General features: G+C 53.2%; 3 protein-coding genes across 7 annotated transcripts; all 3 read left to right on the top strand.

Annotated features, from left to right (window-relative positions):
* Window positions 1-90: 90 nt before the first annotated feature.
* On the top strand, window positions 91-7,928 carry tbc1d15 (TBC1 domain family, member 15). Of its 3 annotated transcripts, none has more exons than XM_061841911.1 (18): window positions 91-572; window positions 1,500-1,526; window positions 2,308-2,409; window positions 2,486-2,560; window positions 3,206-3,359; window positions 3,442-3,658; window positions 4,237-4,339; window positions 4,410-4,604; window positions 4,985-5,113; window positions 5,200-5,303; window positions 6,113-6,207; window positions 6,288-6,404; window positions 6,470-6,570; window positions 6,641-6,740; window positions 6,966-7,063; window positions 7,183-7,299; window positions 7,384-7,470; window positions 7,597-7,928. In XM_061841911.1, exons 1-18 carry the CDS (start codon window positions 546-548, stop codon window positions 7,792-7,794), a joined length of 2,046 nt encoding a protein of 681 aa, XP_061697895.1. In that variant the 5' UTR covers window positions 91-545; the 3' UTR covers window positions 7,795-7,928. The 3 variants fall into 3 exon arrangements, with proteins under 3 accessions (XP_061697895.1, XP_061697894.1, XP_061697896.1); XM_061841910.1 differs by having other exon boundaries at window positions 105-572; window positions 4,982-5,113; window positions 7,597-7,924; XM_061841912.1 differs by lacking the exon at window positions 1,500-1,526 and having other exon boundaries at window positions 107-572; window positions 4,982-5,113; window positions 7,597-7,922.
* Window positions 7,929-10,213: 2,285 nt separating this feature from the next.
* Window positions 10,214-13,679, top strand: LOC133512358 (tryptophan 5-hydroxylase 2-like). Of its 2 annotated transcripts, none has more exons than XM_061841913.1 (11): window positions 10,214-10,433; window positions 10,520-10,636; window positions 11,122-11,305; window positions 11,381-11,481; window positions 11,588-11,655; window positions 11,728-11,924; window positions 12,151-12,286; window positions 12,367-12,493; window positions 12,565-12,660; window positions 12,863-12,996; window positions 13,308-13,679. In XM_061841913.1, exons 1-11 carry the CDS (start codon window positions 10,263-10,265, stop codon window positions 13,480-13,482), a joined length of 1,506 nt encoding a protein of 501 aa, XP_061697897.1. In that variant the 5' UTR covers window positions 10,214-10,262; the 3' UTR covers window positions 13,483-13,679. The 2 variants fall into 2 exon arrangements, with proteins under 2 accessions (XP_061697897.1, XP_061697898.1); XM_061841914.1 differs by having other exon boundaries at window positions 10,214-10,487.
* A 518-nt stretch (window positions 13,680-14,197) lies between these two features.
* rpgrip1l (RPGRIP1 like) lies at window positions 14,198-24,211 on the top strand. 2 transcript variants are annotated; one of them, XM_061841401.1, is made up of 24 exons: window positions 14,198-14,411; window positions 14,542-14,622; window positions 14,872-15,007; window positions 15,075-15,391; window positions 15,460-15,535; window positions 15,616-15,708; window positions 15,788-15,893; window positions 16,183-16,329; window positions 16,395-16,468; window positions 17,146-17,279; window positions 17,799-17,905; window positions 18,314-18,364; window positions 18,715-18,861; window positions 19,871-19,988; window positions 20,058-20,489; window positions 20,564-20,673; window positions 20,847-21,171; window positions 21,414-21,554; window positions 21,627-21,718; window positions 22,240-22,357; window positions 22,492-22,782; window positions 23,030-23,114; window positions 23,217-23,353; window positions 23,869-24,211. In XM_061841401.1, the coding sequence occupies exons 2-24, from the start codon at window positions 14,550-14,552 to the stop codon at window positions 23,994-23,996; spliced, it is 3,438 nt and encodes a 1,145-aa protein (XP_061697385.1). In that variant the 5' UTR covers window positions 14,198-14,411; window positions 14,542-14,549; the 3' UTR covers window positions 23,997-24,211. The 2 variants fall into 2 exon arrangements, with proteins under 2 accessions (XP_061697385.1, XP_061697386.1); XM_061841402.1 differs by lacking the exon at window positions 18,314-18,364.
* The last annotated feature ends 150 nt before the right edge of the window (window positions 24,212-24,361 follow it).

Below are 24,361 nucleotides of genomic sequence, written 5' to 3'. Positions count from 1 at the left end.
CGTGTGCATACCAGGTATTTTGAACTTTTTGGACAAATGTGCACCGAATGCTCAAAACTGCAGTACCGAGTTCTTTCCGGGAGGTGGCGGTACTGCAGCATCGTGCGACCAAGCTTTTTGCCGTTTTTGAATTCTTCCCAACATCCTAACCCTGCATGGGCACGGAAGTTCTTTTGAGTGGACTCATTCACTCGAATCATTTTTTTTTTTTTAAATAACATCTGCATCCGATTCGGATGTCAATATCATTTTCAACACCGCTTATCCTGATTAGGGTCACGGGGCATGACTGGCATTCCCCCGAGCCGCTTGTGAGCATAAGTGACTTGGAAAATGGATGGATGGAAACGTTAAGAAACGGATTATTACAGGAGCATGTATTTAGTGTTTAGTGTAGGGGAAGAAAAGAGAACTCGACTATTTGAAAATTCCGACCCGGGTTTGGGAAATTCCGACTTGCCAGTAGAAATGGAACGCGGCATCCTCACCGGAAACTGACGTCAGTGTTGTTGTGGCGTTGGACAGGCACGTGACGCGTTGGCGAAATGGCGGCGGAAGAGTGCGTTCCAAAGGTAAAAACGAGGCGTGTCTCGCACGAAAACATTTACACGGGCAGCGCTCGCTCCTGTGACGGCAGATGTCCGCGGCAGGAAGCGAGCCGGCGTTTGGTCTTCGACGTCTTTTTTTTTTTTGGGGGGGGGGGGGAGAAATCCCGTTTCCGCTGCTGCCCGCCGCCGTTAGCTAGCTCAGCTGACCAGCTAGCGCGCTAGCCGCCACTTTGAGTTACTCAGTTAAGAGTTGGCCAACCTCAGCCCAGTGAAGCATCATCAAACCCACGAACCGGCGACAGTCATGCTTTGTAGCGATACTTCAAATCTGAAGAAGAATCATCTTTATTGCCGAGTTTGTCCAAAACACGCCGGCAGGAGTACGACAACAGAGAGAGTCGATTGACAAAGGATACTTTAGACACATAAAGGCAAAAGTCACGCATCAATAAAATATTATCTGTAAATTGTGAAGAAAAAAAAATCTCTTTGACAATTGTTATCTTTTACCTTCTGCTCTGAAGGCAGCGCTAAACCTCTGTTCTGACTGTAAGTCAGCACAAATGCCGAGCAGCACCGTTTTAAAACACAATTTATTCATTTCACTGTTTTATTCAGCGTTCATCTCGTCAGGACAAATTTGGAATAGGACGCAATTTAATTGCGATCCCACCATCTGTACAAAAACAGAAATCCGAGTTCCAAAGGTCCTCATAAAACATCCTCCCACAATATGTAAAGTTTCTATGTAATATTTTTAAACTAGAGCTACTTTTAGTTTTACAACTGATCAGTTGTGTTTCATTGATGAATCACATCCAAATATTTCGGCTTCTTTAATTGCACAGTCTTTTTCAATATCGTCTTTCTTAATCCTTGGAGGTTGATTGACTTAACTGGAGTGATTTTGTTGGAGACATTTTACCTTGTGTCCAAAACACTTTTTTTCAGGGTTTCCCCACTTATGCAGTCCCCTCCGTAAGTATTGTAATCAATACATTTCATTTGTTTTGGTTGTACACCGAAGACAGATCAAAGGATGAATATGAGACAAAAGTCACTTCATGATGTTTGCGCGTGGATGTGTTAAGCAACACATTCCCGAGCACCTTTTGTTTGAAGCCACCCGCTCTTCAGTGAGCAAAGGCATCGGAACCGACATTATTGAATGAAGTTCAGGTGAATAGCGCCATCGCGCACACTTGCAATTAAGTGCGTCGAGTTTCAAATACTTTTCCACACCGTTACTGCAGCCTCGTTCAGTTCCTCCTCATCAGGAGGTAAAATGCATCCTCTATTGAGTCCGGTTCTGGGGACCGGGCTTCAAATGCAGCCTCGCCTGTGTGTCGTTTGCATGTTCTCCCCCCGCCTGCGTGACTTTTCTCATGGTGCTGTGATTTCCTCCCAACATCCCATAAACATGCGTATTAGGGGAATTGAAGATTCTAAATTGGCCGTAGGTGTGCCGGTAGTTGCGATGGGCCGGCGGCCAATTCGGACATCTCAGCCATTTTCAGGCACACCGAAAAACAAACAATTTAGAGTCTTCCGTGAACCCACCGGTCACGTTTTTGGGATAGGGTTAGGGTAGCCCGAGAAAAGAAAAACCACGCAGGTGCAGCCTCACAGGGGAGATCGCATTTGAACCCGTGACCTCAGAACTGCGCTAACCGGTCATGCGTCGTCCTGCCTCTGCTGATACGAATGCATTCAAATACCGTATAGAAAGTACCTCGTTCGTGCCCGTTGTTGTGTTCAGGTTTTATTTGAGCTGGAAGGCGTGCTCGTGCGTCCGAGTGGAGACGAAGATGACGTGGAAGAAGATTTCCTAGTTTGCGGGTCGCTTCGAATGATTGAGAAGGTGAAATGGTTTTCCGTATTTGAAAATTGATGCTGACTGAGCGGCGACTGAAGAGCTTTGATGTCGTCCTTTGCAGGATGCCGACATCATCATGGAGTTCTCGCCTCTGGAGGATTCCGTGGACCCTTCGCACATTTTGTGCGCTGCCAAGGTGGACGATTTGGGAAAATAATTGCACTTTTCCCTCACTATTACTATTCCGATTTTCCTACGAAGATTAAAGAGGACAGCTTTAAATAGCGGGGTGTGCGCGTGTCCTCCTCCGGTGTATGACTTCTCATCCTCCGTCATAACGATGCATGTCATAAATGTCATTTGTCGACAACGGATGCCTGCAAACTCCCGATCGGGTTTCACCATTTTAGCTAGCCAGCTAACGGTCGTCGGTAGCTGGAGCAGATCTGGCCTCGGTTTTTTTGATGGCCTCATCACAGCGACCTCTTTTTTGTCTGACTAAATTGGGTCACACAAAAACCGAAAATCTATGATGACATTTTTTGGGGTGCATTCCCAATTCTTAGGAGTAGCCGTCGTGAGGGGCGTCGCACCCACGGGAACGTCGTCGTCAAAACCCTGCCGCTTTTTCGACACCGACGCTTTTGACGCAACCGTAGGATGGTGTCCCCTGTCAAATCGTATTTTTAGCATTCGCTTTGGGGCGCTCAAACGCACGGTGACCTGCAAATGGACCGTGGTTTGGACAGCCCCGGTCTGCAGACTCGTTAGGCATCACGTTGAGCATGTCCCGCTTCTCTTAGTGTGTGGCTGCCCCCTGGAGTTTGTGGTCTGCCAGCAGGACTCCAGCTCGGTCATGGAGTGGGTCCAGTGCGCCGGCCGGCCTCCGGGAGAGCGGGGCCAGCAGCTGTTGGAGAGCCAGCACAACTCTGAGACCGAGTGGGACCTGATCAACGCCGCGTCCTTCAAGAAGAAATCCTGCGCCGCCGGCGAGGGTGCGCGGAGGCTCGGTGGACGACGGCGGGTCTCGTCGTCGGCTGAGTCGCCCCTCCCCCTCCCCCTCTTTGGTTTTGGCAGGTTGCGCGACTGGCGGACACGAGCGGAGCAGATGGTCCTTTTCGGTCAGCCTCGGTCAGCTCGCCGCCGTCACCATCCAGGAGGACCGCCGCCACCGCGACGCCCCCGTGCTGCGCTTCGTGCTCAAAGGGTCTTCGCCGCTGCCGCCTCTGCGCTTCCACCAGGGCGGCAGCAAAGAGCTCCTGGACAGCTTGAGCAGAGTGGCCACGCTCAGCAAGTGAGTAGCGGACCGCAGGCGGTGCAAGCGGCCCCGCGGCTCGCTCGGTCGCTCCGCCACTCGTTTGATTCCCGTAGTCACCGAGCAACGGCCCCGTCACCTCAAATCTTGACGAGCGGCGCCGAAGCGCATCATTTATATGCTAATTGTCCTCCTTTGAGGCAAATATCAACTTATGAAAGCTCTTATCGGACACGCGCACACACACAGGAAATTGAGCCGTGGCACGCTTTCAGTCAACATCTCCCACATTTGCCACTATAATACTAGTAAACCGCGATGGACAGGTGGAAGTCTGCGATACTGAGACGTACATTTTTTTTAGAAATTGTTTTAGCTTTCCCAGTTAGCTTGAATACATCAAAACCTACTGAGACACACTTGAGCTTATTCAAATATACAAGTACTATTGTAGTTATGATATTACAAAGCACCTGTTGTCACTCTGGCTTGCACAGTTGCGCCAGTCATGTGCTATTTTGGATCATATTCATCTTTTTTTGTCACTGTTAACATTGCCACTCTGATGGCGTTGAATTGAATTAGTGGCGTGACGCCGGTTGAACGCTTGCGATCAGGTGCAAAGAGGACGAGTCCCGTCTGCTGATCAGCTTCTCCAACAAGGTTCTGAGTCAGTCCTTTGAGAACTTGGTGGACGACAACAACTTCGGCCCGGTCCACGTAAGTCTCGAAGCGGACGCGTGCGCAGGGTCGACCGGCGCGCTCACACCACCCGCGCTGCGTCCCACAGAAATTCCGCAGGGATCCGTACGTGGCCACGCTGGGCCGCTTCTCTAAAGTCACCAACTACATTTGCGACGCCTTCCGGGGGACGGAGGAGCAGCACCGGCGCCCGTCGGACGAGGTGGCCCACCTCCTGGGCGAGGTCATCCCGGTCCTGGAGATCAACCAGCAGGAGGAGCCGGGCTTCGAGGTCGTCACCAGGGTGAGGCGCACTTTCCTCGACACCGCTGGCGGCGGGGGGGTGGGGGTGGGCAGTACCGCCATGAGCTGCACATCCTGCTGGTGGAATTCAGCATAACAATAAAGCGGTCTGGTCCGTCCCTCGGATGCGATGATGTAGGCTGTCCCACCGGAGCGCGTAACAGAGGTCTTGAAGCCCGTGAGGCCAAATTCAAGTGACCAAACGACCTCCGGAAAGAATGAATTTCCTCAGTAGACTTGCCGCTGTAGAAGGGAATTTCATCGTAGTTTTCTGGGAATTACCGGGCCTTTGACTCCACGATTGTTTGTACTTGTGCCAGTCCTTTTGCCCCTTGATGAACGGCGTGTGCGTGTGTGTCGGCGCGATGGCGCGCGCAGCAGGTGGACCTCGGGACGCGGCCGCAGGTGTGGCGGAGCGCGCCCGTCTCAGCGGACGTGTGGAACGGGCATCAGGACCAGGACGGGCGCTTGATGCACATCAGTCGGCTCAAGGAGTCCATCTTCAGGGGGGCAAGTCGTTCTCTCGGCTTGTGCTCGCGGTTCTGCTTCTGTTCGTCGTCGTCGTCGTCGTCATGTGCCCTTCTCCCTCCCTGCAGGGTTTGTGTCATGCGGTGAGGAAAGAAGCCTGGAAGTTTCTTTTGGGCTACTTTCCGTGGAACAGCACGTTGGACCAGAGGAAAAGTCTGCAGAGAAGCAAAACGTACGACCCGCTTTTTTTTTTTTTTTTTTTCTTCCTCGTTAGAGTAACTTTCGGGTGTGCAGGAGCCCGTTCCGGCGGACTTTGGGCCAGAGGTGGGCTCCACACGAGGGCGATTTTGAGGCTGCTGAACCCCAAATAGGGTGTTGCGCATTTTTCACAACATCAAAAACGGGACAGAACAACTTTTTGGATTTTAAGCTTCAGCAAGGTGTGTGCGAGTGTGACTTTTCTGGCAAGTCACACAAATACATACCACATACGTATGTTGTTTTGCAATAATACTTAATATGTACGTGGGGACGAAATGGCGAAGCAGCGGCTTCCTAAAATCCACAAGAGCGTTGTATGACGCGTGCCGGCCAAGTACGGTCACCCGATGGGGCGAGGCAGACTACAAACGGGCCACTTCCCCTTTGTGACAATAATAATAGTACAGTAGAACAAGTGAAGGCTCAAAACGGCTCACGGGGTCACGGTTTGGTGTCGTGGGGGCGTCAGTTCATCACAAGACACTTCACATTCGCACGCTCTTCACTGACACCTCAGTCATACCTCGTGGTGGTTAGAGTAGCCACAGCTAGCCTGCAGGGGGCAGTCTGAAGCCAGCGCGGCTGCCATTCTGCGCCCGCCGCCAAGCAACCAATCACATTCATTGGTTGGCAACACGGGGTGGGTGCGCCCCCGCCTCACCTCGGAAGTCGGCAGGAACTGGCTCCAGATCACCCGCGGACTGCCTGGGGGGAAAAAAGATGGCTTTGGGGATTTGTGAGCGTGTCGCCGATCACAAAAGTGCGGACGGGTCACCGCAGGGACGAGTATTTCCGCATGAAGCTGCAGTGGAAGTCAGTGAGCGAGGAGCAGGAGAGAAGGAATTCCCGACTTCGAGACTACAGGAGTCTGATCGGTGAGGAACGGGCCCAACCTGCTGCCGCCGCCGCCGCAGCTAGCGTCAGCGTCCCGGCCCATCTCCGCTGCCGTTTACAGAGAAAGACGTCAACCGGACGGACAGATGCAATCGGTTCTACGAGGGGATGGACAACCCGGGTCTGGTCCTCCTGCACGACATCCTCATGACGTACTGCATGTACGACTTCGACCTGGGTGAGACCACCTCTCGCGTCCCCCGCGGTCGTCGGCGTGTGCGCTGACTCGGCGCCTGTGCGCAGGATACGTGCAGGGCATGAGCGACCTCCTGTCGCCGATCGTCTTTGTGGTGGAGAACGAGGTGGACGCGTTCTGGTGCTTCGTCTCCTTCATGGACCACATGGTGAGTTCTCACGGGTGAGCCCAGTTTGGACTGCGTTCAGGTTCTGAGTGGCGTCGGCGTCCCTTTGTAGCACCAGAACTTTGAGGAGCAGATGCAGGGGATGAAGACTCAGCTCATCCATCTCAGCGCTCTGCTCAGGCTGCTGGATCCGTCCTTCTGCAACTATCTCGGTACGGACGGATTTCCTCACCGATTGTGATTCAGGAGTGGGAGTACGGCCTCGTTCATTCGGAATCCGACATTCCAGACTCCTGAATCGCACACCGATTCGTGCCACAAAATCAAAACTGTCCCAGAAACCGAAAATGATTTTTGATTCTTGGAGTGACCGTCGGTTCTTCAGTACTTGTCACTTGATCGGGGAGAATGTTTGAACTGTCCCGTTGCGCCCGCAGAATCTCAGGATTCCGGTTATCTTTATTTCTGCTTCCGCTGGCTGCTGATCCGCTTCAAGAGAGAGTTCTCCTTCCACGACGTCCTCAGGCTCTGGGAGGTCAGTGTACGATCAGCAGCGGGACCGGGACCGAGACTCTCGGTCTAGAGCTGTGTGTGTGTGTGTGTGTGTGTGTGTGTGTGTGTGTGTGCGCGTGCGTGCGCGCGCGCGGTGATCAGGTGATGTGGACGGGCCTCCCCTGTCAGAACTTTCATCTTCTGCTCTGCTGCGCCATCTTGGACTCGGAGAAGAGCAAAATAATGGAGGAGCGCTTTGGCTTCAACGAGATCCTCAAAGTAAAGCGGCTCCTCGTTTTGTTGGGAGTCGGGAGTTCTGCTGCTGAGCGGGTTTGTGCCTTTTTTTGTGTGTGCTTTGGGCAGCACGTGAACGAGCTCTCCATGAAGCTGGACGTTGAAGAAATCCTTCAGAAGGCAGAAAGCATCTGGCTGCAGATCAGCAAGTGTCAGGTACCTACCACTCAAGATCACGACACGTGTCGGGACGTCGGCCCCGCCCGCTATCGTATCACCTCCGGCGACGATTCAGTTCCGTCTAGATTGATTTCATCGCGTGTCGACTTTCAACGTCGTCAGGGCCTGCCTCAGAATGTGGTCACGATCACGGGGTTGGACTCGGAATCCCGCGTTAGCCGCGACTTGAGCGGGCCCGCGGAGACGTCCGTGGCGGGAGCGGGCGTGTTGCATCGTGACGAACGGACCTGCGCCAACTCCAACGGACATTTGAGAGCTGTGGACTGCCAGCACCTGAGCGAAGTTGCCTTCATGTCGTAGCCACCGTTCCAAATTTTCTACCATGCGCTCGTTTGCCCTGGTTGACGCCGAACAGGAAGTTGGCGTCAGGACACGTTTGTGAAGGAAAAGACTTTTTTTTTTTTTTTTTTTTTTTTTTTGCACGCGGGTCGTCATTGTCGATGTAAACGTACAATATCTGTTTGACGCATTAAAAACCTTTTCTTCTACTTTTTTTGTGTTCATGAAGGTTACTTATTTTTGTCTACACATTGAAGCTTCGGGCGACTGGAACACGGAGCCCTTGTGATAGCCAGTCAGCAAGATCAGCCTTTCCCAACTTTGCCCGAGCCAAATCATCCCATTTAAAAAAAAAAAAAAGAAAGAATCCAGCACAGCGCCAAACAAAAATTTTTGTCTGAACTTACAGACGTACGTAGTTGGTCGCTGCGAAATCCGCTTCCTCACTCAGTTACGAATGGCAACAGCTGCATACGCAAGTTGAGTGTACAGAAAGAAGGGAGGAACTTGGGAAATTTCCCACGGCCCACGTTGCGATCTGTCTCAAGCGGTGCAATGGCCGCGTCACAAACCGAAGGTCGCGGGTTCGATCCTGAGCCGACCTCACCGCCCAAGACAGATTGCTAATGGAGTGACGTCAGCAGCTCCTAACTCAGAAGAAGAGTCGGCCGCCGTAAGCCATCCTCATTTACCGAGAGTGGAGGCAGACCGGCCGAGTGTGGCCGGCCGATGCTCTCCGGTGCCAAGAAACTTCCGTGACGTCACACCGTCAGCGAAGGCGGACCAGTGACAGCCCCGAGGAAGCCCGTCGCACGGTTCTACCAGCAGACGAAGGGAAATGCGCTGGGATCCTCGACACTTTTCCTTTCGACTTGTACCGAGCGTGTCTCGTGCATCTTCCTCTCTCAACTCCCCAACTGTCCTCATTTCCTCCATCAACCTTTTCTTTGGTCTTCCACTCTTTCGCTCTCTCTTCCTTGGTAGCTCCATCCTCGTCAGCTTCCCTCCCAATATCCTCCCTCGCTTGCCTCTGAACGTGTCCAAACCGTCAAAGTCGGCTCTCTCTGACCTTGCCTCCGGAACATCCAACTTTGGCTGTCCCTCCCTCTACTCAGCTCATTTCTAATCCAAGCGAGAACCTCAACTTTTTCATTTCTGATTCCTGTCGTCTCTAATCGGTACATCGTGGCCGGCCTCACCAATGTTTATGCAACGCCTTTCATTTATGGACCCCCAAAATCTACAAGGAAGACTCTTGAAATTACGTCTGTCAATGAGGTCTGATCAGTTCATCTTCCTCTCGTGGTCTTCTGTCACAACGGTCAAGACAAAGCTCTCTCTAAAGAGCAGTACCCTTTCCGTAGTCCACCACTTTGTGGATCTTGGGACGATACCGCTCACCATTTTGAGACGTCGGCAGTGTAATTTAGAATTTCCCCGCTTCAAGACGGTGGGTTCTCGCATCCAAGACCGCCATCTTCTCTTGCGCCACTGGAAAAGTGAGGCGTCTTTTTGCCGGCCTCGTCGCTACTGGCGGGCTGGTGCTAATTAGCAAGCCACGATCACGTAATCGCAAGGGGTTCTCAAAAAGTATTGCGGCAGCTGACCCTTTCCCCCCCAAAAAGTTCAGCCCCACAGGTTTAAAAATATGCTTGTAATTTCTTTGCAAGAAAAACAAGCTTATCAGCAAGACGTGTAAACAGAGGCGAAGCGAGCAGAAATGCGTCGGCAAAAGAGTTTCGGGGGGCCTTCTGCACCCTTCGCATTGACGCCATCTCATCTCACCTGCAGGGTCCCTTCCTGCGTGCCTGATCTTATCCTGGTTTGTTGCGTCTGGAAGCCATCGGCGGGTGCTTGTGACTAACAAAAGGTGTGCCTACCTGAAACCAATATTTCACGACTGCCAAACATTGCTCGACGCGGCAGTGCGGCCCGAGGACCCGCGAAGTTGAATGCGGGCCGCTATCGGCGCATCAGCTCATAAGGCGGCGGCGGCGGCGGCGGCACGTCTGAGAGGCGCCGCTTTCATTTCCTGACTGACAGGATATTGTCGCCCGCCGCCGTTATCGCGTTTTGTGCTTCTCAACGCACACGCGTACACAAAGGCGGGGGAGGAAAATGACATTCAAAAATGGATGAGGAGACAAGCGTCGTTACCTTTTATAACAGCGTCGTACTCTTCAGATGACGCTTGTTACGCATCAGAACATATTGGATTATAACATACAAATATAAAAATGACATCATAGTGGATGATGGTTTGGAATGGAGCAATCGATCTAACAATGATGTGGATAACAACCAATCATAGCAGCGACTTGTTGAATGTGACGGGAGGGCGGGTAGATCAAACCCCGCCCGCCTCCACTCGGCTCCTCCCCCCGCCTATTTAAGCATGGCGATGTTTGGCGCGCGGCGGTCAACAACTTGCGGACGACGGAGCGTTCAGACTGGAGCGCTCGTGGTACTCGTACACTCACTGGTTCCCCATGGCGTCCTCTCACGTGATGAAGGACAACCAGCAGGAGGCGCCGTGCCCGCCCGCCATGCAGCCCGCGATGATGATGTTCTCCAGCAAGTACTGGAGCCGTCGCGGACTCTCGTTCGACTCGGCTATGTTGGACCGCCGCCCGCCGCTGCGCCACACCGGTGGACAGATGGTGACCTTCATCGTCATCTTCCAGGGTCCAAACATCTGCGGACGTTCAAAGAGCGTTTGTTCATGTTTCCGTGTGTGTGTGTTCAGTCACGTCGCCCGTCCTTCAGTCCCATCAGCGAGACCGCCGCTGGGCTGAGTCAGGCGGTGGTGTTTTCGCTGAAGAACGAGGTGGGCTGTCTGGTCCGAGCGCTACGACTGTTCCAGGTGAGACCGGGAGAAAGTCTTAACCGTAAACTTTCAACGGCAAAAAAAAGTCCCAAGTAACTTTGGCAAAAATCCACCAAACCCGAGTGGAGTCCGGGCCAAATTTCTAGCCAGTCTCCGACTCTAGTCTCGCCACGTCACAATCCAATGCGTACTTCTCACTGACGCGCACAACTCGCTTCATGTTTGGCCAACGGTCGCTCAGACTTCAGACGCTCGACTCCCTTGGCGGCTTTCGCAGTGACGGATGACGTGGAACGTGGTCGATGTTGCCATTCTCTGTTCCCCCAGTGGCTTAAAAAACCAGAAGCCTTCCAACCAGGTGGAATAATATTCGGAGCAGCCTTCTTCTCAAAGTAGATTTTCAAACGTTATGGGGCAATATTGGTCAAGTTCTGCAGTTTAAGGCAAGCCTCCAGCGTAAGCGGAGTCGAGTCACGCGAGCGGAGCTCCACTTGGGTCAGCTGACGTGTGGCTTTTCACAGGAGAAGCGCGTCAACCTCAACCACATCGAGTCGCGCGCCTCCAAGCGCCTTGCCGACGAGGTGGAGATCTTTGCCGACTGCAGCTGCTGCAAGAAGGACTTCAACGAGCTTCTGGAGGTCCTGAAAGATCACGTCAACATCCTGTCCTTCAACACGCCCGCCCACGTCTGGGCCGCGCAGGCCGGTCGGCCACCCGTCCCGTCCCGTCCTCGTGTCCTTGTCCCGTCGCGCGGCTGAATGGTGACTTTGTGTGGTGCAGACGAGGAAGACGTTCCGTGGTTTCCCATGAAGATCTCCGAACTGGATCAGTGCTCTCACAGGGTGTTGATGTACGGATCGGAGCTGGATGCCGACCACCCGGTACGTCGCGCGTGGAGATTTTGCCGCACTCTCGGCGGAACACCTCAACAGATGAGCCGCCGCGGTGCAGGTTTGTGGACTTGAAGCTTTTCTCTTTGCTCCTCAGGGCTTCAAAGATGAACATTACCGGCAGCGGCGCAAGTATTTTGTGGAGGTGGCCATGAAGTACAAGTTGTAAGCGTGCGTTGGGTCTTTCTGAGGCGGCGGGTCTTTTGTTTCCGCTCACTTTTGGCGCCTCGTTCCTAGCGGTCAGCCCATCCCCCGCATCGAGTACACGCCGGAGGAGGTCCGCACGTGGGGCGTGGTCTTCAGGGAGCTCAACAAGCTGTACCCCACTCACGCTTGCAAGGAGTACCTGAAGAACCTGCCCCTGCTCAGCCAACATTGCGGTTATCGGCACGACAACGTTCCTCAGCTGGAGGACGTCTCGCACTTCCTCAGAGGTCACGCAGTCGGTCAATCGTACAAGACCCCCATCCCTCCATCTCCGGTCATCACAGCCCAGTTACGCCATCCCCACTCGGGTCGCTTCAGCCCCGCTTGTGCCCCCCTCCCAGTCACTTCACATTCATCTCGCTCGGTCCCACTCCCGTCACGTCATGTCGTAGCCACTTCCCGGTTGACTCCACGTTGACTTTGCTTTCGAATGAAAAGTTTGCCGTCTTCCAGAGAGGTCCGGTTTCACTGTGCGACCGGTCGCGGGTTATCTGTCCCCTCGGGACTTCCTGGCCGGCTTGGCCTACCGAGTCTTCAACTGTACCCAATATATCCGCCACAGCACCGACCCGCTCTACACGCCCGAACCGTGAGCCGCCCCCGTCCTCGCCGTACCTCGGGATCGCGAAGGACTTGAGGACAACTTCTGTCGACGGCGTTGTGTTTCAGGGACACGTGTCACGAGCTCCTGGGTCACGTCCCGTTGCTGGCCGATCCAAAGTTTGCTCAGTTTTCCCAGGAGATCGGTCTCGCGTCTTTAGGGGCTTCTGATGACGACGTGCAGAAACTCGCCACAGTGAGTAACTGCGGCTTGCGTCTTCTCTCGCGTCTCCGCGTTGACCCCAAGTGCGCGTGTGTTGTCGTCAGTGCTACTTCTTCACGGTTGAGTTTGGCCTCTGCAAACAAGAAGGGCACTTGAGAGCCTACGGAGCTGGTTTGCTGTCATCCATTGGAGAACTCAGGGTAATGCGCAAGCACGCAACGCACACAGACAAGAAAAAAAAACAAAAACAAACAAAACGTCAAATTAATGACTAAAAACGCACTAATGACCTTTGAGCCCTCGTTTTTAAGGTCTGAGTCAAAATTCAAAGGTTTCCCAGATTGGAAGACAACAATGGGCGTGGCCTCTGATTGCCGCCTCCCCCCCCCCCTTCCCCCCCAGCATGCGTTGTCAGACCAGGCCTGTGTGAGGCCCTTTGACCCCAAGACCACCTGCAAGCAAGAATGTCTCATCACCACCTTCCAAGAGGTTTACTTTGTCTCGGACAGCTTTGATGAGGCCAAGCAGAAGATGCGGTAAATTCACCTTCACTGCTGCATATACTGCCACTGTCCAAATGCACCGTAATATTGCATGCGCAGTACTTTACGTACGTGAGTACTGTACAGTATATACCAATAGTAGAATAGTGGTCCAAGGATGGACCCCAGCGGGCTGCCATGTCTTCCAGTCATAAATTGACGTCTTTGCATTTACTGAATGAATGAATGAATCTGAACGAACGAACGAACGAACAGACGGACGAACGGACGAACGAACGAACGAACGAACGAACGAATGACCATGCACACGAGCGAGACAAGCCCACCCTCTGGCTGCTTTTCAGAGAGTTCGCCAAGACCATCAAGCGACCGTTCTCGGTGTACTACAACCCCTACACGCAGAGCGTGGACCTCCTGAAAGACACGCGCAGCATCGAGGACGTGGTCCAGGATCTCCGCAGCGACCTGACCACGGTGTGCGACGCGCTCGGCAAGATGAACACGTACATGGGCATCTGACCGCCGCCACGTGCGCCTCAAGGGCAAGAGCGCCTGCCCGCAGCGGAATAGAATAGAACAAGCCTTTGTTGTCATTGTTGCAGAAAACCAAAAGATATTCAAGATATGATGTACATCAGCAAAGTCTCTGTGGAGGGGGGTGAATAATGCCAAATGTAAAATAACACGAAAAATGTGTAAGAATGCACTCAAATAAATGTCACCATCACAAAGACTTTTTGTTCTTCACTGTCTTCCTCATGGCAAGAACGCTCGAGGGCAGGACGTGTCAAAGTATGATTTGGGGGGGGGGGGGGCAACCTCTTAGCTGAGCTAAGACATTTTTTAACATTTTCAAGAGTCCTGTAATGTCATTTAGATTTTTTTTCACGAAAATGTTTTTTTTTTTTTTTATCAAAATGGATTTATTCTTTAAAAAAAAAATCCTGCAATCATTTAACTAATCGGTTTCTTGTACACAAAGAAAGAAGGAATTATTCACATGCGTTTATTATGTGGGTCACAGTTTAAAAAAAAAAAATGTATGAAGAGTGGAAGTGTGGAGTCTGCCTTTCGTCCGAGGTTGCCCGGGATAGGCTACAGCACTCCGCGATCCTTGTGAGGATAAGCGGCTCGGAAAATGGATGGGAGGACGGATAGAAAGCAGTGAGCGACGACAAAGGCGTAATGAAGGCCGTGACCAGTTGGTGGCAGCAAGCAGCTCCTATAAAACGAAGAAGAAGCAAAAGAAGAAGAAAAGGAGGAAGCGAATGAAAATTAGAAAACTAAGAAGGCTCTTCATTGAAAACAGAAAGCCTTCAAATACTTGGGCTGCTTTGTTTTTTTTTTTAAATATATATATACTTGTGTATTTCCAACATGGATGATAAGCGTGTTCGTTAGTCGCACACTGTTGAAGAGGGAGCTGGCCGCAAGTTGCTACATTGGAGGTTTGATATTGGCCACCCCCTCCTAACGTTTTACCGCGTCTCAATTTGTTCCTCCTAAATTTAACATTGAGCGTAAGTGTATATTGTTTTTCTGAAAGACCAGTGAAAGTGTTGTGTGACTCGTTTTCAGCGTGAAAGATGTCCTTTCTACTTGATGACACGGCAGCGCACGAAGCTGTCAAAGACAGCAACCCTCTCAGGATGGCACAAGGTCTGTGTTTTTTCTTGTCCCCGACGTTTGGATTTCAGATCACGAGATGACTGTGACACAAGAGTTTGGACTGTCATCTTTTCTTTTCTTTTCTTTTCTTTTCATGTTTATTTACAAATGTACGGGCTTCTTTTAGTTGAGCACAAAGCTGTATTTGTCGGGAGCCAAGTCTTTTTCTTCAGTACTTGCAAAAGACGGACACACTGGTTTATTGTGCATTTTCCTTTGGCACTCGCTCTGTCTTGACAGACGCTCACAACGTGCGCCTGCGTGTGGACCTGTCGCGGGTGTCGAGGAAGGAGCTGGAGGACAACTTCCTGCAGCTGCACGACGACTCTCTGCTCCTCAAGCAGCACATCCACCAACAGGAGGACAAGATAAGGAAGTGAGATGTGGCAGCCACGCGGGTCCTTTTCCTTCGCTCGGCTCTTTTCTCACGAACGCTCTTTCAGGCTGGGCACCAAGTTGCTGAGGCTGGTCAAGGACCGCCGTCGCATGGAGCAGCTGGCCGGGGATGGCGCGCCGCCGGCGTCCGGGCGGCGGGACGCGGAGAAGGACGACTTGATGGACGAGTTCCAGGAGAAGGTGCGAGCGCTGGAGACTGACAACGAGAGGCTGAAGCAGCGTCTGTTTGTGGCCAAGCGGCAGCAGCGGCCCGTCTGCTCGGCCGCGCGCTCTCCCCTCGTGCGTGGCCAAACGCGCGTCGCCACCGCCCCCGCCCCCGGGAAGCACGACGACGCCTCCTCTCCTTCACTCACCCCACCCAGACGTGAGTCGCGCGCAAACTCGACACCGGCGTCGGATGCCGGTTGACGCGTGGCCATTTCCCATACTCAGGCGCAAGGAGCTCGGCGGGAGACGAGAGGCCGCCGCAGGCTCTGCTCGAGGAAGCGCGGGAAAGGACTCGAAACCTGTGAGAGGCGCGCGCCGGCCAATGACGTGTCGCCTCCCCGTTGATGGCGTCACAACGGTGTTTTTGATTTTGTGCGGCAGAGAGAACGTGATCGAGTCTCAGCAGCGTCGCATCGCTCAGCTGGAGGAAGAGAAACACGTGACGCTCCAGCAGCAAAACAAGTCGGAACTCAGGTAGAAGGCCTTCTGTCACGTGACAATGATGACGACGACGACGACGACGATGACGACGACGGCTGTCGCGGTCCGACAGGTCGCAGATCAACAACAACGTGACGATGATCAAACTGCAGAAGCAGCTGGCGGAACGATGCGCCGCCACGATGGAGCTGGAGGAACGCTTCCTGCAGCTGCAAGAGGTGACCTGCCTCCGCCGCGTCAAACTCATTTTCATCCGATGAGGGAGGGAGGGAGAATCACATCAGCATATTTTTAGGGGGACCAGCATTATTTCTTTTCATTTTAATGAGCCTTTCCTGGTTCAAAACCATCCAAAAACACACCTAGAAAGAACTACATCTAAATGTGAAGATCACGTGTTAAAGGTGTTTATAGATATACAGTTGAAGGCAGAAATTTCCATATACAAGCTTCACGGTTCCATTTTCAAGCAAAACTGTCGCCGGCGGCGGGTGACGTGTTTTGCAGAGTCATAACACGCAGAAGGCGTGTTACGACGCGGCGGCGGCCAAGATGGCCGAGCTGATATCGCAGCTGAGGGATGAGCGTGCCAAGGGCGTGGAGCTCAGGACGCAGCTGCAGACGGCGCAGCTGGCGCACGCCAAGACGCAGCAGGTGGGCGAAGCCCCCGCCGGCCCCCCTGCAGCCGCCGCCTCCGCTCACGCCTCTCCCGCCAACAGTTGCAGGAGCGCTTGGACGAGGTGGAGCAGGAAAAAGCGCTGTTGAAGGAGCACAACGAGAAACTGCTCAACAGGTGAGGCCCTTGAAGGCGGGCGGCACAGGTGCCGAGCGGGCTCGTGCGCGCGTACGTCTTCAGGCTTATTTTTGAGGCAAGTCCAACTTTTCGAAAAATCCCTCTGCACCGAGCAAGTCCGCGACTCATCTCTTGGAAATGTGGTGCATAATTTGCGTATTGCCGCCACTGGGAGGCAGCAGAGGACTACTTTGTCTCATGAAACTCCTCAACTCACTTTAACATCGTTTTATTTTGGCACCAAGATGCGACAAAATGGTGGCAAAAGCCTCGACTGACTGACCTTTTTCAGCAAAGAACAGCGAGTGGCTTCCCATGAAAACTTGCATGTGGGCTTTCAAGTACTGACATATGCGATCCAGAACCATTTTGATTCTTTTGGCTCCATCGGTCCTTCAACAGTCAGCCACAAATTGTGGAAGTTCTCCCACGTAAAAAGATTTAAGTGGGATTTTACCTCAACTATGAGAGGGGGGAAAAACACGTCTGATTTTCGTCAAATTTGTTAACAAATTACGGTGGATTTGGTCAATAGCAAAAACGTCAGAGGTCAAAGAAGGTCACGTGGGCAGCGCTCAACACGGGACCGATTGGGGCCGCGTAGCTGAACCTTTCCCGCAGGACCGAGAGAAACCTTCAACCTTGAAACCTTGTCGCGCGCTGGCGCGTGTGTGCAGCATGTTCGACGGTCCGCAGCGCTGGAGCGCTCAGGAGCAGCGGCTTCAGCAGCACATCGCTCACCTGGAGGAGGCGCTGCAGGCTGACCTGCAGGACAAGAAGACCATCCTGGAGCAGGTCAAAGTTGAAAAAGGTGCCGCTCCATCACTTTCATCGGCACACGTGTCAGCGAGGCCTTCGACGTCCTTTTATGGGGCTCACGAAAACTGCACTGCTGGTCTAAACTAGCTGTAAAAATTACGGTGCCTTGATGTACAATTTTTCGGGGATTCCGCATGGAAGATTTGATTTCAGGAGCAAGAGCAGAGTAAAAATGACTTGAGACCTTGAAAAGTTTGCTCTTTGCAAGAAGGAGCGACAGGCACCTTACAAACATCGGAGCGTCTCGTCGGTACGTGCCGACGCTCTCGTCCGACGTGGTCATCTTCTGATCTGAAAGGAACTCTTAGGCCAACCAGAAAAAATGACTGAAAAAAAAAATTACAAAAAAGTCATTAGCATTTGTAGTACTCACAGGAATGTAAGAATGTACAGAAATGAATCTGTAGAAAAATATTACCAGACAAATATCGCGGCGCACGTCACCGAGCGGCAACCCGACCTGACCTGACCTGACCTGACCTGACTTGACGATGTGCCATTTTGGGTCCAGACGCCAGGGAGAAGCTGACGGAAGAAAAAGGACAACTGGAAGACCAGCTGGCCCAGCAGAAGCGCGAGACGGATGAGCTGCGACGCCGCCTGGACGTCTACTGCGGGGTGAGTGACCGCCCCTGCGCCGTGAAAACGCCAATCAACAAACTTAACAAGAGCGATAACTAATCATCATTCGGCAATAAATGTTCGTGTTGAACTCAAAACGCTTGTGCATACTTGTGAGTAAAGTCCACTTGGCTGCCAGTTGAATAATTTGGGCTCAGGAGTACGTGAGCAGCCAGACCAAAGCGTCCCAGCAATGTTGATTGAAGCTCATCCACGTTGAAGCTATTAAGAAAGCGCAGTCGTGAGCAAAGCAGCTTCAGAGTGAGGGGTCATGAATGTAAGGGGAGGGGGGTAAGCCCAAGGGTCCCGCCAACCACTGACAGCCTCTTTTTCTGGGCAGGAACAATTTCAAGCCGTTTAAAAAAACAAAAAACAGTGAAATGAAAATGAGCTTGTTGCTTCCAGGCGGACGGCTACGATGGTGAGAAACTTGCCGAGGCGCTGCTGCTCGTTAAGGTCAGAGGTTGTCATAGCAACGTGACATCATAACAAATCTTTGTCATTGAAACGCGGGAGGATTCAGGGCCAGCGAGACCCCCACCGCTATCAGAAGCACTCGCATGCATTTCAAACGACACTCGTGATGTATTTTTGTACGTCTTATTGGCGACGCACGTTCATTTGTTGCACTTTGGCATGTGAGTGGAACGCAATCAGTTCGGTGCCGATTTTTGCCCCATACTCGTGATGTGCTGAGAGCTGGATCGAGTCAGCCAAGTCAGCTGGCAAACGCACCACTCGCCACTCTTTGTCTGCTTGAGTTTGAGACGGACGCGGCGGATCGTTCTCAGCGTCTCTCCTTACAGGCGCGTAATTCTCAGCCGGGCGGAGAGTCGAGCTCCCGGCAGGAGCTCCGAGACCAACATCAAGACGCTCACGTCGAGACCGTCGAGGAGCTGGAGAAGGTCAGGCGGCTGCTGACCTTGGAGAGCCGCATCAGCAGCGACCTGAAGGTATCGGCGCTCGACTCCATTTTGGCCCGTCAAAGTAAACGAGGGCTCGTCTTCGTCGATTCTTTTTGGAAAAGCTGGATGAGAACTGAGATTTTTATTTGACTCTATCCAGCTTCATCAAACTTAATTGGACAGGATTCGCTTGCCTTATTGTTTTCAATAACTTCTCATTTCCTGTGTCGTTAAAAAAACACAATGGCAAATGAATACTTACACGTTGCTGTGGGGGGGTCTTTGCCCCTACTTGATTGATTTTTTTTTTTGCACGTCTTGTCACACTCAAATGTTTCCGATCAAACAAATTGAAATATTAATCGACAACACAAGTAAACAAAAAGTGCAGGAATGAAGAGGAAGGAGCGACCGCAGCAAAAGGGGAAGCAGGCCGATGACCGACCGATCGGGGAGGGGGGGGCCAGGCCCGGCCCAGCCCCAGGCCCAGGCCCAGGAAGGCCCCTACCAACACCATCCCAGTACCTGCAGAACACGGGCGAGTCACCCAATCTTCACATGTGGACGGTTCCGTTCGCTTCTTGTTTTGCCCACGTTCCGCCAGCAGTAAGATGGACTCCCCTGTGGGAGGCTCCAAGGCTGAACTGCTGTTTGGTGCGAAGGCGCAAAACAACAGTCAAGACCCCCGGCCCCACCCTTCTCGTCCACCGCCATTCGCTAAGCCCCAGTTGGGGGGGGGGCACTGTGATACCGAATGCGAGAAGCTTCATTTTGCCGTTCCAGTAGAAGTGTGCTCCAAGGGGGCAAAAACACCTTTTCACACCACTGGAAATAATAATAATAATAATATAAGGGGGATTATACAATTATAGTGGGAACCAATTTTATTCAGTTTTGTTTCATTGCTCTCATAACAAGCTGATGCTATTGTACTAATGTTTTATTACAATTTGCTTGTCAACCCTAAAACCCGGACGAGATGCCAACGTGTGGGTGGGGGGGGGGGGGGAATCCGCCACCTCTGACGCTGTCATGCTAATGGTGTGACATTTTCTAGGCGGAATTAGACAGCGTCCAGAAGAAGATGGAGTCCGATAAAAAGTCGCACGCGCAGCAGCTGGAACGTCAGCTGCAGGTTTTGGTCGCCAAGGACTCAAAGATGCACAAACTGGAAGGTACTCGTTAGCGGCGGCGGTTTTTGTCCAAGGGGCTCAAGATCTCAAGATCCCGCCACCGCTCCTCAGCTCAGCTACGGGACGTGGCCTACGGCGTCAAGAACGTTGGCGTCGCGGGCAACGCTGCGGATGAGAACCAAAGTCCGCCGCTGGAACGCGGAGAGAACCTCGTGGAAGTTCAGATCGTCGGCGCCTCCTTGTCGGAGGCCGCCCTGGAGGCTTTGGGCGACCCGGCGCCGTCCACCTTCTGCACCTACGCCTTCTACCTCTTTGAGCTGCACTCCACCCCTGTGGCGACGGGCCCGGCGCCGCGCTACGGCTTCACGTCTCGATACGCGGTGAGCGTCGACCGGGACTTCCTGGAGTATGTCGGCAAACGGCAGCTCCGCGTGGAGATGCATCAGGCGCTCGGACTCCGGTGGAAGACGGTGGCCAGCGCCGCGATGGACCTGCGGCGCCTCCTGCGAGACGGCGCGGCGGCCGGGACGCTGCCGCTGCTGGGTGACTTATTTCCTCCGCTGCCGTCGCCGCCTGCCAGAAAAAGGCGGGAAGTCACATTGTTTGATCGCTTCCAGGAAGTTCCGGTGGAGACCCCTGCTTCGGATCGGTGGATTATTGGATCAAGTTGCGACATCCCGTCGGTGAGCCCGAGAGGCTGGCGGCGACCGGCGGCCGCGACGACCAGGTACCCTCCACCCGCCACCCGATGTCATTTCCCAACTTGGTGATGTGGTGTGAACCGCTCAGAAGCTCATCCAAACGATATTCGCCGGCGTATATTTTCCATTCGGGGACTAAATTCACCCTTGCATGAAAACATTTGCTTACAAAGCATAACTGGGCGTGGCTTCACCGCAGCAGCGGCACGAGAAGGAGCTGCTGGTGGAGGTGCGCGGCTGCGGCGGCCTCCGCTCCAGATGCTCGTCGCTGCCGAGTTCCTACGTGGTCTACAAGTTCTTCCACTTCCCGGACCACCCCACCTCCACTGTGCCCGATTGCCGCCGGCCCCGCTTCGCCGATGTCCGGTCCTTCTCCGTCACGGCGGATAGCGCGCTGGAGCGCTACCTCCGGTCCGAAGCGCTCAGTTTCTACGTGTTCGACTTCAAGGAGCCGCAGATGGATGCGTATTTGGGAAAAGCCGCCGTTCCCCTGGCGCCGCTGCTCCGGGACCGCCACGTCGCAGGTGAGTGCCGAGTAGGAATGAGGACGGTGTCAACGATTTCAAACAAGGCCACTCGTTGATCTGGTAAATGACATGGTACGGCGGTCTTCTTCGTACATATTTGAAAACTAAAACTTTTTAATTGATGTAAAAGAAATAAAAACTGATTTTGTTATTATATCTTCCATAAACAAGAAGACATGCAAACGTACTAACTTACTTTACTTTTTGTCCGTACTTTTGCCGCCTGTATCCTCTCCAAGGGACCTTTGACCTCCACGACTCAGCGGGTCGCCACGTTGGGCAGATTGACGTCGCGCTCAAGTGGAAGTTTCCTGTCCTCCAAAGTGCATCTGCGCTCGAACAGGAAGAGGACGTGCCAGGCAGCCCATCAGAAAGCCGGGAAAGTCGTCGACGCGTGGAGCCCTCGAAGCCCGCCGACGGTCTTTGACGCTCGCGTCTTTTTCCTCCACAGGTGGCGACGCCCGCGCCCAAAAAGGACCAGCGCAAAGACGAGCTCGTCCCTAAGAAGGTCACCTTCAAAGAAGCTCCGCCCCCCGAGCCGCAGGTGACGAGGCACACTCGACGATAGGATGATGGCACTGGAGCCAGCTGGGGACACGAGGACCGGGCCCGCCGCCGCCGCCGCCGCCGCTTTGTTGATCTTTTCTTTGTGAGCCATCAATGCGGAAGCCAAGAAGTGCGATGGTGGTCAGGGGGCCCGTTGAGGGCGGGGGGGGGGACGCCAAAGTGTTCTTTTCAAATCCACACGAGGCGTTCGAGTCGTCAGCTTGGGGGCGTGGTCATGGTGTAATTGCTCTTGAAGAGGATCGAGTTGAACAATTGATAACTTCCAATGCAAAAACTGTTAAGGCCCGATAGGGTCGGAAAACGCAGCCAAAATGGACACGGAGCACGTTTCGGTAACATGTGGAATAGTGCACAATTGTTGACCAAATTATGACTCATTTACCGGTCCCAAAAAAATGTGACGGTGTTGAACGCAATACGGTCAAAAAAGTTGGGCACAGCGCTGCAACCTAAGCGCTCGGCTGGGCGTGGCCTCATCAATCTACTTCCCGTTGGTAGGCGGCGCCCGCGAAACCTGAAGAAGACGAAGATGACGAAGAGTCTTTGATCTCAGAAGGTCAACTCCTCCTACCTCATCCGACCCTCACCTCTGACCCCCAGCGCCACCTTCCTCACGGTGAGCGGGACGTTTTGTTTCCCGGCCTGCCGGAGTGACGTGAACTGGGTCCGTCAGTTCTAATGTCCTTGAAGCGGCGGCGGCGGCGGAGAAATATGCCTTTCATTAATTTTGACATCTCCGGTTGCCGGCAGACGGCGGCCAAGCGGAGTCATCACGCCGCCAATCCGAGGCGGACGTCGCGCGGGTCGGCCCCGTCTCCGCCCCGCCGCCGGAGTCACGCGTCTCGTGTGCTCAGGAGTCGTGGCAAGTGCGCGTGGAGGTCACCAGTCTCAGCCTGGAGGCGGAGTCTCGCTTGCGTCGAGACGTCGACGTGGTCCGCCTCTTCGTGGAGTTCGCCTTCCTCGACTTGCCCACGGAGGAAACGCCCGTGTCCCTGCCCAAACCTCCCCCGGGGGAAAGCGTCAGCTTCGACTTCAGTAAAGGTGGGTGCGGGCGGGCGGGCGGGCGCGTTCTACGCCGTGACTCCTCGTGTGGGTGTGCGCCATTGGTCCGAACGAGTGCAGTCCGTTGTACCGTGGCGGGAAAATGTCAGCGACCTCGTTGATGAATTGACTTTGTTAGTGTCGAGTCTTAAAACAAAACAAAACAAAGCTTAATGTGGACGTGCAACGTCGTGTTTTTTGTATGTAATTGTTTGAAGCTAATGACTGAAGGTAAATTCCTTGGCAGTCTTTCCTGTGGACACGGCCGGCGGCGCTTCGAGGCGGCAACTTCTCAAGGACGTCCTGCGAGGACGAAAGGCCGACATGCAGAGGTTGACCCGCGGACCGCCGGGGGCCAACGCGCGGCCGCTCGCCTCTTACGCGGGTTTTTTTTTTTCTTTCTTTCTTTTCCTTTCCATCGGTCGTCGGGTCAGAATTTGTTTCACGGTGGTGAGCGAGCCGCCGGAGGAGGAGGAGCAAGAGCGGGAGTGCGAGGATGTGGGCGTGGCCTACCTGAACATTCCGGACCTGTTGAAGCAACCGCACGACGTGGCCCATCTTCACCTCCCAGGTCCGAGCTCCTCTTTGTCGACGGGTAAAGTTGAGCAATGTGGAAAAAGGAGCCAGAGGATCGCCGCCTTGTCAACAACTGCGTCCTAGTTTCAAAGCGTTCCTCAATTTGGCGATTTTGTCATCTGAGCTCCATCATATCGTTAAAAGATGGAGAGAATCTGAAGAAATCGAAAACCCACCCGGTTTCCTGTCTCACTTTGAGACTTATTTGCATGATGATGATTATTCATATCTAGGCCACCGGTGTCAAACTCAAGGCCCCGGGGCCAGATCCAGCTCGCCACATGATTTTAAATGGCCCGCCAAAGAAAATCACGCGTGTCAGCTTCCTGCAGCAAAAAATGACGTTGACATTTTTTAGTTGAAACCTGAAAAACGAATTTGGCGCGTAAATGTGACGAGGCAGTGACAGATTTTGATGGTCATAACGGACCCTCTGAGGGACTGAGTTTGAGACCTACGCGATTGCGTAATTGGAAACACCCCGCGACCGTGTGTGTGTTTGTGTTGCAGTTGTGGACGTGGAAGATGGCGTCTCGCTGCTGGGCGCCTTGCGTGTGACCTTTGAGGGAGTCCAGACGCTGCGCGCCCTCTTGGACGAGGCAGACGGCGACATAAGCGTCACCTCGGTGGTCGTGTGACGGGCGAAGGCGTCGGCGTGCCTGACGGTTCTTCGCTCACCTTTGACCCCGGGTGTGCCCGACTTGGAAAGAATGGAATCCCATTTGACAAAAGGCCCAATGTGATCCAGATCCGAGTCTCAAAATCAGGAGCTATGTGACGTGTTCAAATAGTTTCTTGGTTTGGTTTTAATGTAGTCCTGATTTCATGTGAAATAAACCAAAAAAAAAAAGTCTTTTTTTTTTTTTTTACCTTTGTAACACGTGTTTGAATGTTTTATTTGCATTCCCACGCGTGAACGATGGCAAACCTTTAAGCCACGCCTCCAAGCACATCTTATAGGCTGGGGCCTGTTTGAGAGATGTGAGGGGGGGGGGGGCAGGCT

This window comes from Syngnathoides biaculeatus, chromosome 14, assembly GCF_019802595.1.
Source record: "Syngnathoides biaculeatus isolate LvHL_M chromosome 14, ASM1980259v1, whole genome shotgun sequence".
Classification (NCBI taxonomy): domain Eukaryota; kingdom Metazoa; phylum Chordata; class Actinopteri; order Syngnathiformes; family Syngnathidae; genus Syngnathoides; species Syngnathoides biaculeatus.
The sequence above is the reverse complement of the archived record's forward strand: the minus strand, read 5'-3'. Positions and strand labels throughout refer to the sequence as shown.